Source organism: Bicyclus anynana, chromosome 6, assembly GCF_947172395.1.
Source record: "Bicyclus anynana chromosome 6, ilBicAnyn1.1, whole genome shotgun sequence".
Lineage (NCBI taxonomy): Eukaryota > Metazoa > Arthropoda > Insecta > Lepidoptera > Nymphalidae > Bicyclus > Bicyclus anynana.
This window is the reverse complement of record NC_069088.1, coordinates 7206972-7224724: the sequence shown is the minus strand read 5'-3', so window position 1 is coordinate 7224724 and position 17753 is coordinate 7206972. Positions and strand designations below refer to the sequence as shown.

Here is a 17753-nt window from a genome sequence, read left to right as displayed (position 1 = left end):
GACTTTATAATAGGTACTTGTATTTACACGATACTAAAACACAATCGAGCTTTTTAAAATCATTGTCTGTCTGTCCTTTTATCCGGGCTAATCTCTGAAACGACTAAACCGACTTAAGTTGAACTTTCACTGGTATATAGTGGTCATTAAGCAACATAAGGGCTACTTTATATCCCGAATGAATATTTTAGATCCATGCATTTGGGATGAATTGAATTTCACGCGGACGTCCGTTAGTCTATTAATATAAAAACAATTACAATCTTTGCTCATACAATAAACATTACAAAAAATTGACAACTCTGAGAATAAATTGATGATGCACCTACATCAAAATTTTGCCAAATATAGGCATATTGTATAATCATTGAGTTATACGAAATGGATGAAATACAATTACCTACGTTTATGAGGACTTCGTAACCTTTTGAATGATGCAACGTACAAATGGAATAACGCAAGACTTCCTTTAACTAGAGAGCTAGAAACTTACACGCGTTTATGGCAAAGGGTCAAATGCACAATTAACTGCCAAAAGGGCATTCGAATGAACAGGTTGAACAATGATTGAGAGACGTGATAGCGGATATGACCTCTGCCTCAGATTTAGAGGACGTAGGTTCGAATCCGGTCCGGGACATGCACCTCAAACTCCATATTTTAAGAAATTAAATATCACGTGTCTCACACAGTGAAAAAAAAACATCTTAAGGAAAGCTCCATACTAGAGAATTTTCTTAATTATCTAGGTCTGCCAATCTGCAAAGGAAAAGCGTGGTGGACTATTAGCCTAACCCTTCTGATTCTGCGGAGTCTTATACTCTACTAGCAGGCGCCCGCGACTTCGTACGCGTAGAATTCGATGTAAACTTTCAACCCCTATTTTATCCCCTTGGAAGTGGAAGTGATCAAAATTCTTTCTTAGCGGTTGCCTACGTCATAACATCTACCTGCATTCCAAATTTCAGCCCGATCGGTCCAGTGGTTTAGGTTGCGTTGATAGATCACTATGTCAGTCAGTCACCTTTGAGTTATAAATACCTATTAAGAAAGTGAGCCGGATATGGATTGTTGATGATGACGATGATGATGATGAACTAAAGGAGGGACAATATTTGCTTCAAAGTAATTATTAAAAGTAAGTAAGTAATCATTGTTGCTTACCGGTGGAGGTGGCAGGTGGGTAGTCTGCCTCTTCAGATGCGCAAGAGGCGGAGGGTTGTACGCCATGTTGGCAAACACCAACCTCTCTTCATAGTCATACTCGCAAAGGATCTTGTTTTCGCACAGGTAGAACCGATCGCCGACGCAGAATCTGTTGGAACAGAGAAGCTGTTTAGACCTAACGATCATCATTACTAAATCTAGGGTTAAGCTATAGAAACGCATTTTTAAATTACAAAGGAGATGGTTCAAAATTGTATGGAGCCCAGGATCAGTCATTGTACCCTAGCGGAAATAAAAAAAGATATTTTTTTAACTATTTTTGATTATACAAATCTACGAATTTACTTTAATTCTTTCGAAATAATATTCATTATCCCCCAATAAATGCAACAATAAGGGTAATAATGGCGGATAGATAACGTTTTCAATGCAGTAATCGATTTGACGTTTGCTGTCAATTGTCATGTCATAGTTGCTCTATGCGTGCCATCTTGATATAACTCGAAAACTTGGGTTTATATTTTATTTATTTCTTTTTATTTAGTTAGATTTATTCACTTTAATAAATTTTAATAAAATCCTTGTATTTTTTAAATTTTAATGGTACAAGAGGGGACCTGAAATTAACCATCTCCTTTATAGTAAATGCCTTTCACGATCAATAATATATTAAACCCATTATGTATATAAACAAACAATCTTCAGCGGACCTAATAAATGACGCACGAAAACCACTCCGTGAAAAGAAATCGACCAATCGAACCGGAAACATACAGGAATATGTTTATTTGTTTCGTCAAAGTAAATCCAACAAAAGCCCAAATATTCTAAAATCCACCTGTATAATAATACATTATACTGCGACGAATATCTATCGTCGCAGTATAATGCATTGTTTGGTTATTTACTAAAGGTTTAAGTAAAACAAGATCCAATTAGTAATGTTCAACGGATAGTGCTTGCTGTAGTCTTTGCATTGCTAAGGGTGCCGTGTAAATCCTGTTACTTGGTTGTAACGGTCAGGTAGTTGACTTACTTGTAACTAATTTAACATATTTATTGTTTAGCAGCTTACTCTGGAATTTATAATTACACGAAGAAATACTTTACTGCATAGAAAAAGAATCAATGAAAATGTTAAATTGATTTTTTTACGAACGTACTCATGCATTACGATCTACGTATTTTCTCGGGGAACCCAAAAAAAACATTGAGATGTTATCGCAGATTTATCATCGCTGAAGAGTAACGGACGCCGGAAAGAAACCGAAAATGTCTAAGAAATAAAATTTACTAGCGCAAGTGGAAAGGTCAACGCGGAGCAACGAACAAGGAGTGCGATAACGTCACGCGAGCGAGCATCCCTCAATGTGGCAACTGGCAAAACAAAAGGTATCGCCTTCGACTCGCCACTGGCCGCCCGAACCGGTGATAACACCGAACCTTATCTTGACACCCCGCCCCACCCTCCCCGCGTCTTCCCCCAACCACCCGCCAACTCTTTTGTTTCACTTGTCACAAAAATTAAGCGCAATAGCTCGGCTACAAATGTCTCTTTTTTAACGGGCCAATTTCCACCGCAACTCAGTCGATTTCGCCGCTCTTAATTAACTTTATTTCCTGTTCTCTCCGCTCCCGACTTTTGTTTTTGGGGGTTGTCCTTTTTATTTTGCTATTTTTTGTCTGCAGTCGCGTAATGGAAAAGATGTAGAACGAAATTTTAATGACTGGGTGCAAGTTAAGCTTTGTGCGACGCGCCATTGTGCGCGGCGCGGACGCTAAGTTTGACGTTTTGCCAAATCGGACGTGTCTATTAACTGTTCTCTCTCGGCCGTGAAACAATGGCGATTGATACAATAAATTTATTTTTTATTTTATATTTCAGTAATGTTTTGTTATTATGAAATAAGTAGGTAGTTACTGTTGAGGTTAAAAACAAATTAGTTTTTGGCGGAATAGGTAACATTGTAAGAAACTTTCCCGCTGATGATGTTTTCGTTGATTTTAAATAATGAAGCTATTTATAAGCAAATGAAAAAGTATTTACTTCCAATACGTAGATAATGTCCCACATGATATATGTTATAATAATAACATTAAAACTTGCCAAAAATGTTTAATAGACAGTGAAGGATTCATATAAGTCATACCCTTATTGCCTTTAAGAAAAGTCCTTGCGAAAATATTTCACAGATTTTTGTATAGGCTTCATCATGTGTATCGCTTGTCGACGCATTCCTATGAACTTTATCTACAAATAGTAATTGGCGTAGGTACCTTCCATATGTCCCACCATGGAAAATACGAGTAGAAAACCATCGCTTATAAATAGAGCAAATTTCGCAGGGCGTCATACAAAGTGCCATCCTGTATCAATCAACCAGAAATGTGTGTGAAACCTTATATGCCTGTAAATACTCGTACACCAGCAATCATGCCCTTCAGACTTTCAAATCTAAAAATAGGTCTCTGCGAAATAGTTAATGGTAGTTGTAAAGTCTTCAGTTTATAAGTGGCGAAGCTAAATTCGAGTGCAGCCTCTGATAGGGACAAGGCATAAAGGTTCGCACGGCGCAGCTTCCGTGCCGTGGCCGCGGGCGGCAGCAGATTGCTACTAAATTATTTAGCCGTTTAGCGATATTCGCCCCCTCGATATCTGCCGTCCGCCGCTCACATCGGACAGCCAGCAAATTGGATTCAGATTTCTGCCGGCCGTGGAAATTGATTTGTACGTGATATTTAATAGCCTGCCGTATTGTTGGCTAAATATAGATATGTAAAACTATTCATTTATGTGGGTAGGTTATTCTGTAAATCCTTTTTCAATGATAGGTACATTATATATATTTCTGTATGACTTTTATAAACTAAACTTGAACATTGGTGAGCGGTTAGTATGTAACATTTTATAGCTTGCCATATTCTTCTTTATCTATTTCTATCTTTATTCTCAGCTCTCTACTGTACTGCTCAACTTTATTGCTCAGAACGACTATTAAGTGCAACTCGTACCTTCAGTCTACGACTTCGCCCATAAGTAAAGTTTTTCAATCACATAGAAAAAGTATATTTTTAGTGTTTGAAAGGTATTTTGAGGGTTTTTCCGTACTTTTAATATAATTACAGAAAAGAACATAGACCACCTTACGTTCAATGTGCGAAAAATTACGATGATTGGTTCATTAAAGGCATAACTAAAAAACAAACTTAATATCACTTTTATAATATTAGCATGTATATGGATAGAACCTCTACAACATTCAAAGCAGCCGTGAAATGAATACACAATACAGCGAAGGAATCACACAGGTCCTGGCAAAGCGGTAAAGGTCCACAAGTGACGTATAAACCATTCAGACGGGGTCCAATCTCGCGACCTCTTTATTATTTAAGCGCAGTCCTGCGGAGTGGTGTCTCGCGCCTGCAATCTTATTCGCTATTTAACTTAACCCATCTTATTCACAGATTGTTTAGGTACGAGATGTTTAAGGTGCCTTCAGATTGAATATTAAACTGTGGTATGACTATTTGTTTGTGTACGATCTCGTACCATGACCACGGATATATTTTGATAGATACCGTTTGCTTTAAGCAATAATGATGGGCAGGATTGCAGGCAAAAAGTCAGGGCTACAAAAAAGGGACTGGCATAAGGACATTCGGAGAACGTTTGCGCCTTGCCATAGACATGGAAAAGTTTAGGAAGCTGACCGCCGACCTTCAGTACCTAATGGAGAGGCATGAACAGAAGAAAGGACGATATAGTATCTAGTAAGCACTAAAGATTTCGTTTAAAATTATAATATAGGATAATCTATCTCTATCTCAATAGTAATCTTTTTAACTCATGCGTTAAGAAAAAAAATATGTTTATTAGAAGTTTAAATTATCTTCCACGTGATATCAGACAGTTACTTAAAAAAGAAGCTTTATATTATTGATTAAAATTTAAAATACGTTTCGATGATTTACTGATATAAGCGGTAAATTTTGCTGTAAACTTTCTCATTATTCTTGGGCAAGATTAGTGCGACCATAATAATTATGATAAATGAATATTTTTTATGAAATTACTTAATTTTTTTTTTCAATATCACAAATTATAACCGTGAGAAATATTATAATTACAAAAAAAAGAACCAAATGTTACAAAATAAAACAGTATTTTGTAGTTCAATAATATTTATACACAAGTTTATCTAGTTCACAGTGAGCCAGATTTCCTCTTTATCTCAAGTCCCTAGCGACGAGTATAAATACAGTCCACATTTAATATCCTGCACCAGTCAGTATCGACAGATTCATTAATAAGTTCCAGTTAAGCGGTGCATCATCGCTCAGCGCAATATCTGGGGGAGCGCGGGGAAATCAAGACCAGTTTACCTGTTTGCCAACAATACCCCACTACACTCTTGTGCGCTGACTAAACATAGCTCTACTAATTTGTGTTCTGGGAATTTAAACTTAATTTGTAATTTTCCTACCTTAACTGCTGGATCGTTTATTCAGTAAATACGGTGTTATGAAGTCCAACAAGCGTTGTTTGATCGACTGTTTTTTTTAATTGCTAAATTTTAGGGGAGACGTGACCTTATTGTACCAATCAGATTTGTCTTTTTAACTACTAAAGCTATTGTCGTAATATTCGCTTACATGATTTTAAATTTACAAATTCCATGTTGCTTAGTGGGAAGATAATAAAATTTTTTTGTATTTAATTTTCGTTATTATAATTACATTTTATGGATAAATTTTTGAAAAAAAATCTGACTCTTTGAAATTTCTATTTCATAGGACAATTTCCCCCATACAAATTCCCCTTTAGTGAGCCGAAATAAAATATTGTTTTTTTCGTTATCGTTTTAAGTAGGTACTAGGTAGTATCGATCCTTAGATTTTTCAGATTTGAGTCTTCCTATTTTTTTTTCTACACAAAATTTATTTTTTAATGAATTTATGGTGTTATTTACTCAAACCACAAATACATTTATGAGTTTTTACAAAACATACAAGACAAGATTTCTGTATGAAAACATAACATTTTATGCACAGCACAAAAACAATCGCGGGCGGTTTAAAAGCAAATTTCCTTCGCATGTAACTTCTTATGTAGCGGAAAATTTAATCGTGCTCTTTGTTTGTCGCCCGTGAGTTGAATAAACCATACAGAACTGCCGTTACACATCGCCCATCTCTGTCCCCCTTCCCATAATTTTAAATATTTTATCTCGCTCACAAAAGAACTCCCGAAACTGGACTTGTATTCAATATAGCAGAGTCCCTGTTCAATTTTCACAGACGCAATCGCTTTTGACAGGTGAGAAAATTAAGTGAATCACAAATCCACTTTTGGCGCGATAAATGTGGAGTTACATTAAAGTTTAATGCCATACAACTTGAAGTCTCAACCGATTGTGACCTGAATACATTTTTATTTATCTGTATTATTTAAATCGACAGTTTTTGGTGTCAGATTACGATCTCACTGGATAATGACGCACTATAGGTTGGCTTATCTTCACCTGGTATTTATTTCTCAGTACTGTTATTTAAAAAAGCGGAAGTTCTCTGTTCGGTTGTTCGGTTCGATTATTTACGATCTAAGCATATCATTGCATGAGCTTGATTTAATGCATTTGCGACTTCAATGATGCATTACCCCAAGAAGCGAAAAAAATATCGTACGTACTTTCTATTGATCAGTTTGAAGGTGGTGCTAAAAAAACAAACTGAACTTGGAGCCTATTTCACATAACCCCCACAATGCATCATTAAATAAAATATACGCGTCGAATTGAGTACTTCCTCCTTTTATTAAAGTTGGTTAAAATTGATGTAGGTTTTTTTAGAATTAGGGGTCTATTTTCATGTCTACTTCTATTTATTGCTAAGCTGCAGCAGCATCATGACAATATACCCCTGATACTGTTCATATTTAGAAACAAATAACGGCTGACGATGGTCCAAAAGGATCTAAACTGTAAAGTAATATGGATTTTTATTATAGGCTGATTGTCACGGAGTCACGTGGCGTAATCATGCGCGGTGGATTTACAAAACTGAGGTCCTGGGTACGACCCCGGCAGGGCCGATTGAGATTTTCTCAATTCGTCCAGGTCTGGCTGGTGGGAGGCTTCGGCCGTAGCTAGTTACCGGCAAAACCGTACCGCCAAGCGATTTAGCGTTCCGGTACGCCGTCGCGTAGAAACCAAAAAGGGGTGTGGATTTTCATCTTCCTCCTAACAAGTTAGTCCGCTTCCATCTTAGACTGCATCATCTTACCATCAAGTGAGAATGTAGTCAATGGCTAACTTGTATAAAAAAAAAGTTATAGTGACGATGATGTAAACTTACCTATGGTTACATTGCTGGCACGCGAAGCACTCGAGGTGGTAGACGTTGGTGCGCGCGCGCATCACCATCTCGAAGGCCGGGATCACTTTGTTGCACGCCGCGCAGTAGCCCGTGTTGCCGAATAGCCTGCCAATACATACACTACATGACAAATATGTAAAAAATGAAAGATTGCAATAGTATCCCTTCTATTTTAAGGAGTCCCTGTAGTGGGTCGATGAGTAGTATTGGAATATGCTAGTTGACACTTTTTTTTGAAATGGTTTTAAGTTGTTCATTGTTGTTCTACGAGATTGAAAAAAAATTTTTTTTTGGGACGTCCAACCAACGACGTCATAAAGCAATACAGACAACATCACACTTGAAGCCGTGTTGTATACTAGTATAAGCCTTGTTTAAAAAAAATAAACCCTCCCGGTGCAGGACATTTGAGTGCCCAAGCAACCGGTGGTCAGGGCTCCAGAGTGAGGGACCTCCTCACAATACGCGCCGTCTCAAGAATCACTGCCTTCTGTATCCGACTCTTGATCCAACAGTTAAGTGAAAGCTTCTTAAGATGTTGGTCGAAGATTTTCGCTATAAGACCATTGACTGAAACAACCATCGGAACAATAATAGTTGACTCAACATTCCACATGGTGGTAATCTAGTGAGCAAGGTCCAAGTATTTTGATACTTTTTCGCAAGCCTTGTTTTTGTTATTGTAGTGTACAAATGAAGTATAAATAAATAGGTTGATTCAGTTTAACAAACCAAGTTTCCCTCACCTCAAATAATCCCTTTTGCACAGTATAAGGTTCGCTCGCGTGTACAGGGTGTGCCCCACCTCCCCGAGCCGGCAGTCGCAACAGCCGCATTTCAGGCAGTCCTCGTGCCACAGCTGGTCCAGCGCCTTCAGCAGATACCGCTCCGTGATCACCTTGCTGCATCCAGCGCATATCTGGTAATGGGATATACTCGATAAGAGATAGCCGAGCAGCCGTGATAGCCCATTGGATATGACCTCTTCTTTAGATTCGGCGGGCGTTTGAATCCGATCCGGGCATGCACGTGAATATCACGTGTCTCAAACGGTGAAGGAAAAACATCGTGAGGAAACCTGCATACCAGAGAATTTTCTTAATTCTTTGCGTGTGTGAAGTCTGCCAATCCACATTGGGTCAGCGTGGTGGACTATCGGCCTAACCCCTCTCATTCTGAGAGGAGATTTGAGCTCAGCAGTGAGCCGAATATGGGTTGATGACGAATAATATATTGTAGTAGCTCACGCCGCGCGGTTTTACCCGCGTGGTTCCTGTTCCCGTAGGAATACGGGGATAATATATAGCCTATGGCCTTCCTCGATAAATGGGCTATCTAACACTGGAAGAATTTTGCAAATCGGACCTGTAGTTCCTGAGATTAGCGTGACCAAGTAACAAACAAACAATCTCTTCAGCTTTATAATATTAGTAATATATTAAGTTCAAAGAGCCGATGGACGTTGGGGTCCCAAGATGCTGGAATGGCGATTCCCCACTTGATGGAACGCGGACATCAAGCGGGTTGCAGGGCGCCGCTGATGCTGATGGCTCGAAACCGTGATGTTTGGAAGTCTATACGAAAGGCCTATGTCCAGCAGTGGACGTCCATAATGACGATGATGACGTTATTTTATTTCGTTATATTATCTGTTATTAAGTTTTGCTTCAAGTCGAACAAGATCTGGGGAATACCCACCGGTCAATACAACGACGGCCCCGGGAACCCAGGTATATCCCCAAAAGAGAAGAAAATGATAATATGATGTATAAATTAGGAGGTTAAGTAATTAAAATTAAAAATGATGGGTTAATAATGAATGATGATGAATTATTAATTATTTAATGGTCATGAAATCACTAAGCCACTAGCCAAAACCATTAAAAATATGTCAAAACAAAAGATTGACTTATTTTTCCGGCCTCACTTAAGTGGGATAAGGGAAAGAAGATGATGATGAATGAATGAATGATGGACATGAAGAGTATGTAACTTGTCTCACCTGTGGCTGCGAAGGCTGCGCGGCGGCCGCGGCGCCGGTCTGGCTGCCGGCGGGCAGGGGGGACGCGCGCGCCTCCTTGGTCACATCCATGGCGAGCATGTGGGCTCCCAGCCCAGGACTGCCGCCGCTTGCCTGCTGCGGCGTCCGCCTCTCGCACTGGAACAAACAAAAAAAAATTGTATTAATCGAACTAAGCAACTCGGTGATTAAAGATAGAAATGCAATACCAAAATCAAGAACTAATAATCAAATGCCGCCATCTTGTCGTCTATCTCTATCTATCTCTAGGCGGGTAAAAGAGATCGCGGTAAAGTTGCCATCAAGAGCGCCACCAGTCGCGAGCAGACTTGTTTTGCGCGCACTCTAGTTGCCTAATTACAAGATGGCGCCCAATCAACTATTGACAGCTCAGACTAAATACATATGGACTAGTATCGCACCCAAATTCACGAACAAAATTTTTTGCCATTTTCTAAGGAAAACGAGCTTAGATTTCATACATATCTTTTACTAAACTAGCAGTTTTTGTTTGTTTTTTACATCATTTAACTACACAAAAAGGTATTTTTACGGAGGTTTTTATCCGACGGACACGATTGTAATCTATGAAACGTCGATTCTATAGAGACAGTGTTTATAATCGCATAAGATCGTTAATCATATACTTTGACAGAAAAATAATGTCTTGCGATGCAGGTCTTTATCTAATTAGTCTGAGATTGACAGCAAACTTTTGGGTAGCAAACCATTATTTGAAACCTTTTGAAACATTACTTCTTGGAGAAAATAAATATTCATTTTATAAATAGTTAAATTTTTCTTCTCCCTATTAGTACAAAGACCAGTTAAGCTAAGTTAAGTAGGGTAATGATTCAAAATTGTATGAAGCTTATCATACAATTTTGAATCATTTCCTTTATTAGGTGGATACCGGTATCGGTATCGGTAATTTGTACAACAATGTGTTCTTTATTACCGCATCTTAGACGGAAATGTAATTTAACATCAGATGAAATCGCAACCAAGTGACAGAATGTCGTCGAATTAAACCTTTACATTGTATACTTATCTAAGTACGAGTACGTGTCATGAAGACGTAATTTGAAATTAACAAGCTGAAATTTCGACAGAAGGTACAATTTTGTAACAAAAGACACTCATTGAGAAAAGCTTTTTGATAAATCTTTTTTGAATTTTAAAAGATGCAAGGTTGTCCACGTGGACAAAGTCGTGGGCTTCTGCTAGTACATTCTACTAATGTTGAACGTAAAAGTTTGTATGGATGTTTGTTACTCTTTAACGCCACTACTGGACCGATCTTGCTGAAATTTGAAACGAAGATAGATGATACCCTGGATTAACACATCTAACTTAATTTATTTTATTTATTTATATAATATAGATTAACTGGCTACTTTTCATCCCGGAAAAGTCATTTTCCCACGGGAATTGTAAAAAACTAAATTCCACGCGCACGAAGTCGCGAGCGTCCTCTAGTATTATGTAAATAACAAAAAAAAATATGCAAGTCAGTAAGAAAAAAAATTGCTCTACTTAGTTTCTGAGATTACAATATCTTTTTACAAAAAGTTAATGAGGTCAATGCCAACGCCTTTACACCAAGCAATACAAAATACAGCAAAAAGTTTAAGTAATATCGTTTTTAACTATTAATGGAGTTAAATCATCGATTTCTTATCAAATAACACAAAAGAAGTGGTATTGTTATGACTGATAGTTTATTAACTTATTTGTATGTAACTTTGTTAAAGATTTTACAATTATGCAAGGAAAAACTAATACAATCTTTTTTTTCATTTATTGAAATCAACTGATTTGCATAAAATAACAGAATAAATACTGCATATAACTGAAGGCCTGAACCTGTGCCTGAACCTAATTTTCATTGCTTATACAATGATAGTTGTATAACATAATAAAAATAAAATAATTACTAAAAACTTGCAAATATAGCTAATTATTAGCGGACGCCTGCGACTTCGGTGGACCGTCCGCGTGGAATTCAGTTTTTGACAAATCCCGTGGGAACCATTAATTTTTCCGGGATGAAAAGAAGCCTATGTCTTAATCAAGGATATTATCTATATTAACTTAAATTTTACCATGTTAAAGAGTAACAAACATCCATACAAACTTTCGCTTTTATAATATTAATAGGATAGTACAAATATTTGCATAGTTAAGTTGATGACTTCATACTTTTATGGGGGACCCGCATATGTATTACATATTTTAAAATATAGATAAGTAATAATGCGTGTTACGTATGTATTTGACATATTTTACATTGTTCTACACTTTTGTTTGGTAGATAAAACCTGTTACCGTCATACGTACCTATATTATATTGAAGATTTAAATAAATAAATTAAACTGCCAATTTTCAATTCAAAAATCTTATAAAAAATATTCTTTTCCAGCCGTTAGCATTGTTGTCGTTATATCCGTAAGTATGAAAAAAATTAAACTGCACATATTTTTGGATTCATGTTCCGTCTTGTGAATTTCATAGATAAGCACCTTACTTACTCGCACTAAAATAACAATTATAAAACATGTTTTACCTACTTACCTACTTTTAATTTATTAATAATAGTAGACGTGATTTTTTTTAGTATCTGCAATTTTTACCTTTAGTTCACAGCATGCGTTGTCGATGTATAATAATTTAAATAATTTTTCGGGAAAATCTATATATTTATAGTTTTTAAATGAAATAATAACTAATATCCATCTATTCTCACAATTAGTATCTAGTTACAATAACAAAATATTATGTCGGATTAACTTATTAGGCACTCGGTACTAAGTCGTAATCATAAAATTCATAACCATGATATTATCGTCGGAAAAAATTAGCACAACTATTGAACCGGTTAATGAGAACGTGAAACACGACTCCGCAGTTGGGCTTTAGCAAATTATATGCCTTAAAATATCGAATAAATGCTAATAAAAACAGTAATTTAAAACGCCCTGATTAAAAAAGTGACCGTCGAGCTAAACCCAGGCACGACGGCGTCACGGATAATTAACACTTTTTAATACGAACATTTTTCAATTAAATTTTGACAAATACAGCCGTGAACGGTCACACGTACTGTTTACAAAGATCTAAATTAACCCTTAAATGCTACAATGGTTTTGTATAACACTATGACTACAATGCATGTCATAGTAATATTCAAAATCGTGGCGTATTTTGCACACATATACTAAAAATTAAACTAAAAAACTTCATTACTCTAAGTCAATTAATACCCCACTATGACTACAATGGGTTTAAAAACACCGGGTTGCGAATATACCTATCTTTGCTCAAAACTTCTTTCCCCGCGGTTTCTAGAGTCACTGTTGACTTGGGAGAATACACGAAATTTCAAGGCGCTGAGTTAAAAACGAAATAAGATATAGACACAAAACCAAGTCACCCGAGTGTAAAACACCGTTGTAGCTTTTAAAGGTTAATAAGTGTCAACTTTAGCGCCTTTTCAATTTTCTGTGTTATAGATCACAGAATATAGAAAACGGTAAAGCTAACGATGTAGGTTGTTGTAGGTAAACATTTACACTTTAAAAAAGGTTTTCACACTTTAGAAAAAGGCAAGTAGATGATTTTAAATGCAATCCCCTAAACCTAACTAACTGTCTATGCTAGAGGCACGTTCTACAATATGCTGCTCAGTCTAAGAAACCTCATTTGCCCGAAGTTTAACTGGCGATCATACCATTGCTTTTGCTGATTAGCAACAGAAATTAGCATGGCGCATTTGGAACCCTCGTAACTTAAATTTTATGTTTTTCGACTAATTAATATCATCATTTACTAATAATATTATTATAACCTGACGTTTCGAAAGTGCTTGTATCTAAACTAAACTTAATTGTATTGTAAACTTTCCTTAATTGAAATAAAAAAAAAATTGACTTCTGACATTTTGGCTGTTTACTTTCGTTGGCGAGTCCTATAACAAAAAGCTCTACTACTTACTATAGTAATTTAGTAGTTAGATTCAGATACTTGAGCAGATATTACTATTAAACTTTTTATTAATATAGTTTAGTAGTTTGATTGAGAAACTTGAGCAGTTACAAAAAAAAATTGTCAATTGACTCACAAACACACTCTGTATTAATAATTAACAAATTTTTAAGTCAATTTCTAGGATTAAAGTAAACGATTTTTCAGTTATATTTGCAGTAACAGTAAACCGTGGTGCAAACCGGGTAAAACAATAAGCATTGTGAGCCCGTGACGAATGGCGGGAGCCGGTCATTTTTGTATGTTTTGGAACGAACCGGCATAAATAATGGGTCCGGATATTGACCGGAAACATGCACCGCGTCTCCAATTGTGTACGTGATTACTTATTCCACGGAAACTAATCAACTGTTCCAACTGGAATAGATAATACCGGTGGCCCTAGGATGAGTTCATTGCGCTTGGGAAAACGATATTCGATGACGATTCTCTCGATACGTGCCTATAAAAAGACATAAACCTTTATAAATTAATCGATACTAAGGAATGCACAAATCAAGGCTTTTTAGTCTGACAGTTCAGTAGAAGAATAAGATCACGAAAATCTTCAAACATTGTGATATTATGTAAAATTGTACGTTCATTACAAACGAACACATTCAAAGTTCCACAAATCTTAACCACAGACAAAAAAGAACTTGATATGAACTATAACTTTTAATTTATTTCAATTAAAAATAATTTGATTAAATTAAATATAACAAATATTGAAGATCAACGCTAATCCAAAATAGGTGAACGTTCATAAGCACTCTTGTTACACAAATAGCTAATTATTAACATGCAAGCGCAAATCCAAGCAAAACCTTGTAATATAAAACTGCTCGTAATATTAACAGTTAATATGCAGAGCATGCCACATGATAAATTGTAGCTAATTATACTTTTATATATTGTCAACACACGTGTAAAGAATTGCTCATAAAGCTGAAACTAAAATAAATCATTAAATTTAATTACAAGTTGTTAATATTTCACGCCAGCGTATTTCAATGCGTACATTACATATTTTTACACTAACAATAAATACTTGTGGATTTAATTCAAGGTTTTCTTAAGATACAATACGTTAGGTATACTAATATAAATAAATACATTTATAGGTAAATCTAGGTACTTTTTTTTCAAAATAGGTTGGTGGGAGGCTTCGGCCGTGGCTAGTTACCACCCTACCGACAAAGTCATACCGTCAAGTGATTATCGTTCCGATACGATTTCGTGTAGAAACCGAAAGGGGTGTGGATTTTCATCCTCCCCCTAACAAGTTAGTCCGCTTCTATTTTAGATTGCATCATCACTTATCAGATGAGATTGTAGTCAAGGGCTAACTTGTCAAGAATAAAAAATTAAAAAATCGGTAGTCATTTCACACCTATTATTAATTATAATAATTTACGTGTTCCCAGTAAGATTTGTCTAAAAAGCTTAAAACTATTAAATAAACATAATAAATTAAAAATAAATAAATTATGAAATGACATGCGTTTTCTACATTCATTTCTAATTTCTTTGTTGGTAAACAGTGCACATCGAATATGGCTTTAGTATAGGTCTTTTATTCCAAATTCCAAAGCTCAACTACCTTCTGAAATACTTAAAAGGTAAAACTGTCTTGTCTCGGTCATTAACCTATAAGTTTTCGGATCACGAAGTCCAGTCTCCATCTGTGAAATCTATTCTTTCTTCTTACAATTTTTCAGTAAATCATTTATTGCTTAATACTTATACTTCGTGTGTTTATCATTTAGTAAATTACTTAAACTAACTTAACTAACTTGTAACTTCAGTAGAATAGAAAACAAAGTGACCCATTTTAATCGCATTCTGAATATACGTCATAATCCACACCTGCAACTTCAATCGTAAACATCTACTTATTATGTATGTATTCATGAATGAATTCATCATAAGTGTCGTCGGTTTTATCATTCGAATGAAAAAAATTGAATTCTGAACGAACGTTAACCGAATTCCGTACGATTGCGGACAGTGTCGTGTCAATTTGCGTCACGCTTCCTGTCGCCTGACGTCAGTAATGCGGTTACCGGATTTCATAAAAAGAACAGTCGCAACTTCGATAATGACTTACGATACTGTGAATGTAAATGAATGCTTTCATTTTGTTCATTTTTAACCCCCAACCCAAAAAGAGGGGTGTTATAAGTTTGACGTGTCTGTCTGTGGCACCGTAGCTCCTGAATGGATGAAGCAATTTAATTTTAGTTTTTTTTTTTAAAGGTGACTTATGTGCGAGTGTTCTTAGATATGTGTGATGAAAATCGGTTTAGCCGTTTAAAAGGTGTGGGTGTGAAAGTGGGGACGAGTAACCGATTATCTGCAAATATACTTGAGTGAACCCATAGCTTTCTTCGATAAATGAGCTATATACCTGAAACTGAAACACTGAAAGAATTTTTCAAATCGGACCAGTAATTCCTGAGATTAACGCGTTCAAGCAAAAAACAAACAAACTCTTCAGCTATATAATATTAGTATAGATTGGTTTTAAAGGTATTGAAATATTACAACTAATTAACTATACACTGCAGAATAAAACATCATCAGATAGCAGTATACTCTGTATTCCGTAACTTTTTTAAAGTAGACAGTCAGTGAAGCGAGCCTCCGTAAATAATTACGGACGGAGATGTGACAGCGACATGCCACGGCACTTCCAAAACCATTTCATGTCCAAAACAATCCGTGGCGAACGCAACGAGATTAGGCGCAAAAAAGCCGACGTCCACCATTAGCATTGACTTTCGAATGTCAATACGCACGAATTAAGATTTTACGAGCGGTCGCGCGTGGGATAAAAGTAGGGATTATTTTCTGGCTTTTCATTGAGTTGTGGATGCTTTGTTATACTGGTAGATCGTTTATATGATATACATTATGCACGTATAAATAGGGATGATGACAGTTTTTTAAATTGTATATAAATTAAGAGTACGCTAATAGAAAAGCAAATTTGTAAAAGGAACAGAGTATCTGCGATCATTACTTTGATGATGGGATGATGACTAGGTTTGAATATATTGATTTTAATGATACATTCTGGTAAATAAGGTCAATGTTAAATAATTTATACATAAAAAGCAAAGATTGACTGGATATTTGCAAAATAAATAAGATTATAAAATTTCAAAATCTACTAAAAATATTTTATCGTAATTAGATGAAAATTCATACAGTTTTAGCTTCCTTACTTTAAATGTGACGTTTTTTAATAAATGAACTATAAACATAAACGCGGAAATAACAAAGATGTTAGTAATTTTGTTTAAACGTCCATACAAATCTAACGATCATTAATTATTGCCTTCGACGTCATAAGTTCGTATCATTTTGTATGGGGCGTTTATCAGGGCAGCGTGGTGGACTATTGGCCTTACCCCTCTCATTCTGAGAGGAGACTCGAGCTCAGAGTGAGTTGACAACGAACGATATTATAGTCTTATTCACAGCTCAGTAATAAATTGAAGGCTATCCCGCCAGTCGCAAGGGACCAGTGTCCTGCAACGTAAATGATTAACGCAGACGCGGAGCGAGACCAATTACGCAGCGCAGCCACACTCCAAATTAGAAACTATTTTCGCCCATTAGTGGCCAACTTCATAATCAATTACACGTTAAAAATGTTTCGGGAGCTCTATGTTTGGATAATCGGAGTTTGTGGTCCCAGGGCGAGCTATTACGCGGCTGTACGGGCCATAAAGGTTTTTGTTTCGGCGGAAAATTTTAATGCATGTTCCGAATGCATTTAACTGCGCCGAAAGTTGCAGTCGAACAAATTAATTTATATGTGAGGTGTAATAGCGCAATTGCACGTTGCGAGGGTGGATATTTGAAATTCCATAATTAACTTGACAAAAGTTTTTAAGGCATTAATCTATACTAATTATTATCATAATGTATTAATAGATATTAGTCGCGGGTTAATATCTATTAATATATTATAATAATAATACGTTACATCATTTGTAATGACAATTCACCTGCCTTCCGAACCGGTGGTAAAATCTTTACAAATAGCCAACTGAGGTTTCAAAAGTGCTTGTAAACTGAGCCTACTTGAAAGAAATGAAATTTTTTGAAATTAAATCACAAACCAATTTGGAATATCCTTCAAGGTTTTCTATCCCC

General features: G+C 36.1%; 1 protein-coding gene across 2 annotated transcripts in view; it reads right to left on the bottom strand.

Moving 5' to 3' along the window:
* The window catches only part of LOC112050311 (LIM domain only protein 3), an 89498-nt gene that overhangs the window by 2248 nt on the left and 69497 nt on the right, over positions 1–17753 (bottom strand). For both annotated transcript variants that reach the window (XM_024088554.2, XM_024088555.2), the window contains exons 2-5: positions 9545–9700; positions 8289–8461; positions 7522–7647; positions 1165–1315 (exon numbers count right to left, since the gene is read on the bottom strand). In XM_024088554.2, coding sequence (XP_023944322.2) covers positions 1165–1315; positions 7522–7647; positions 8289–8461; positions 9545–9700 — 606 coding nt within the window. The remainder of the gene's footprint in view (positions 1–1164; positions 1316–7521; positions 7648–8288; positions 8462–9544; positions 9701–17753) is intronic.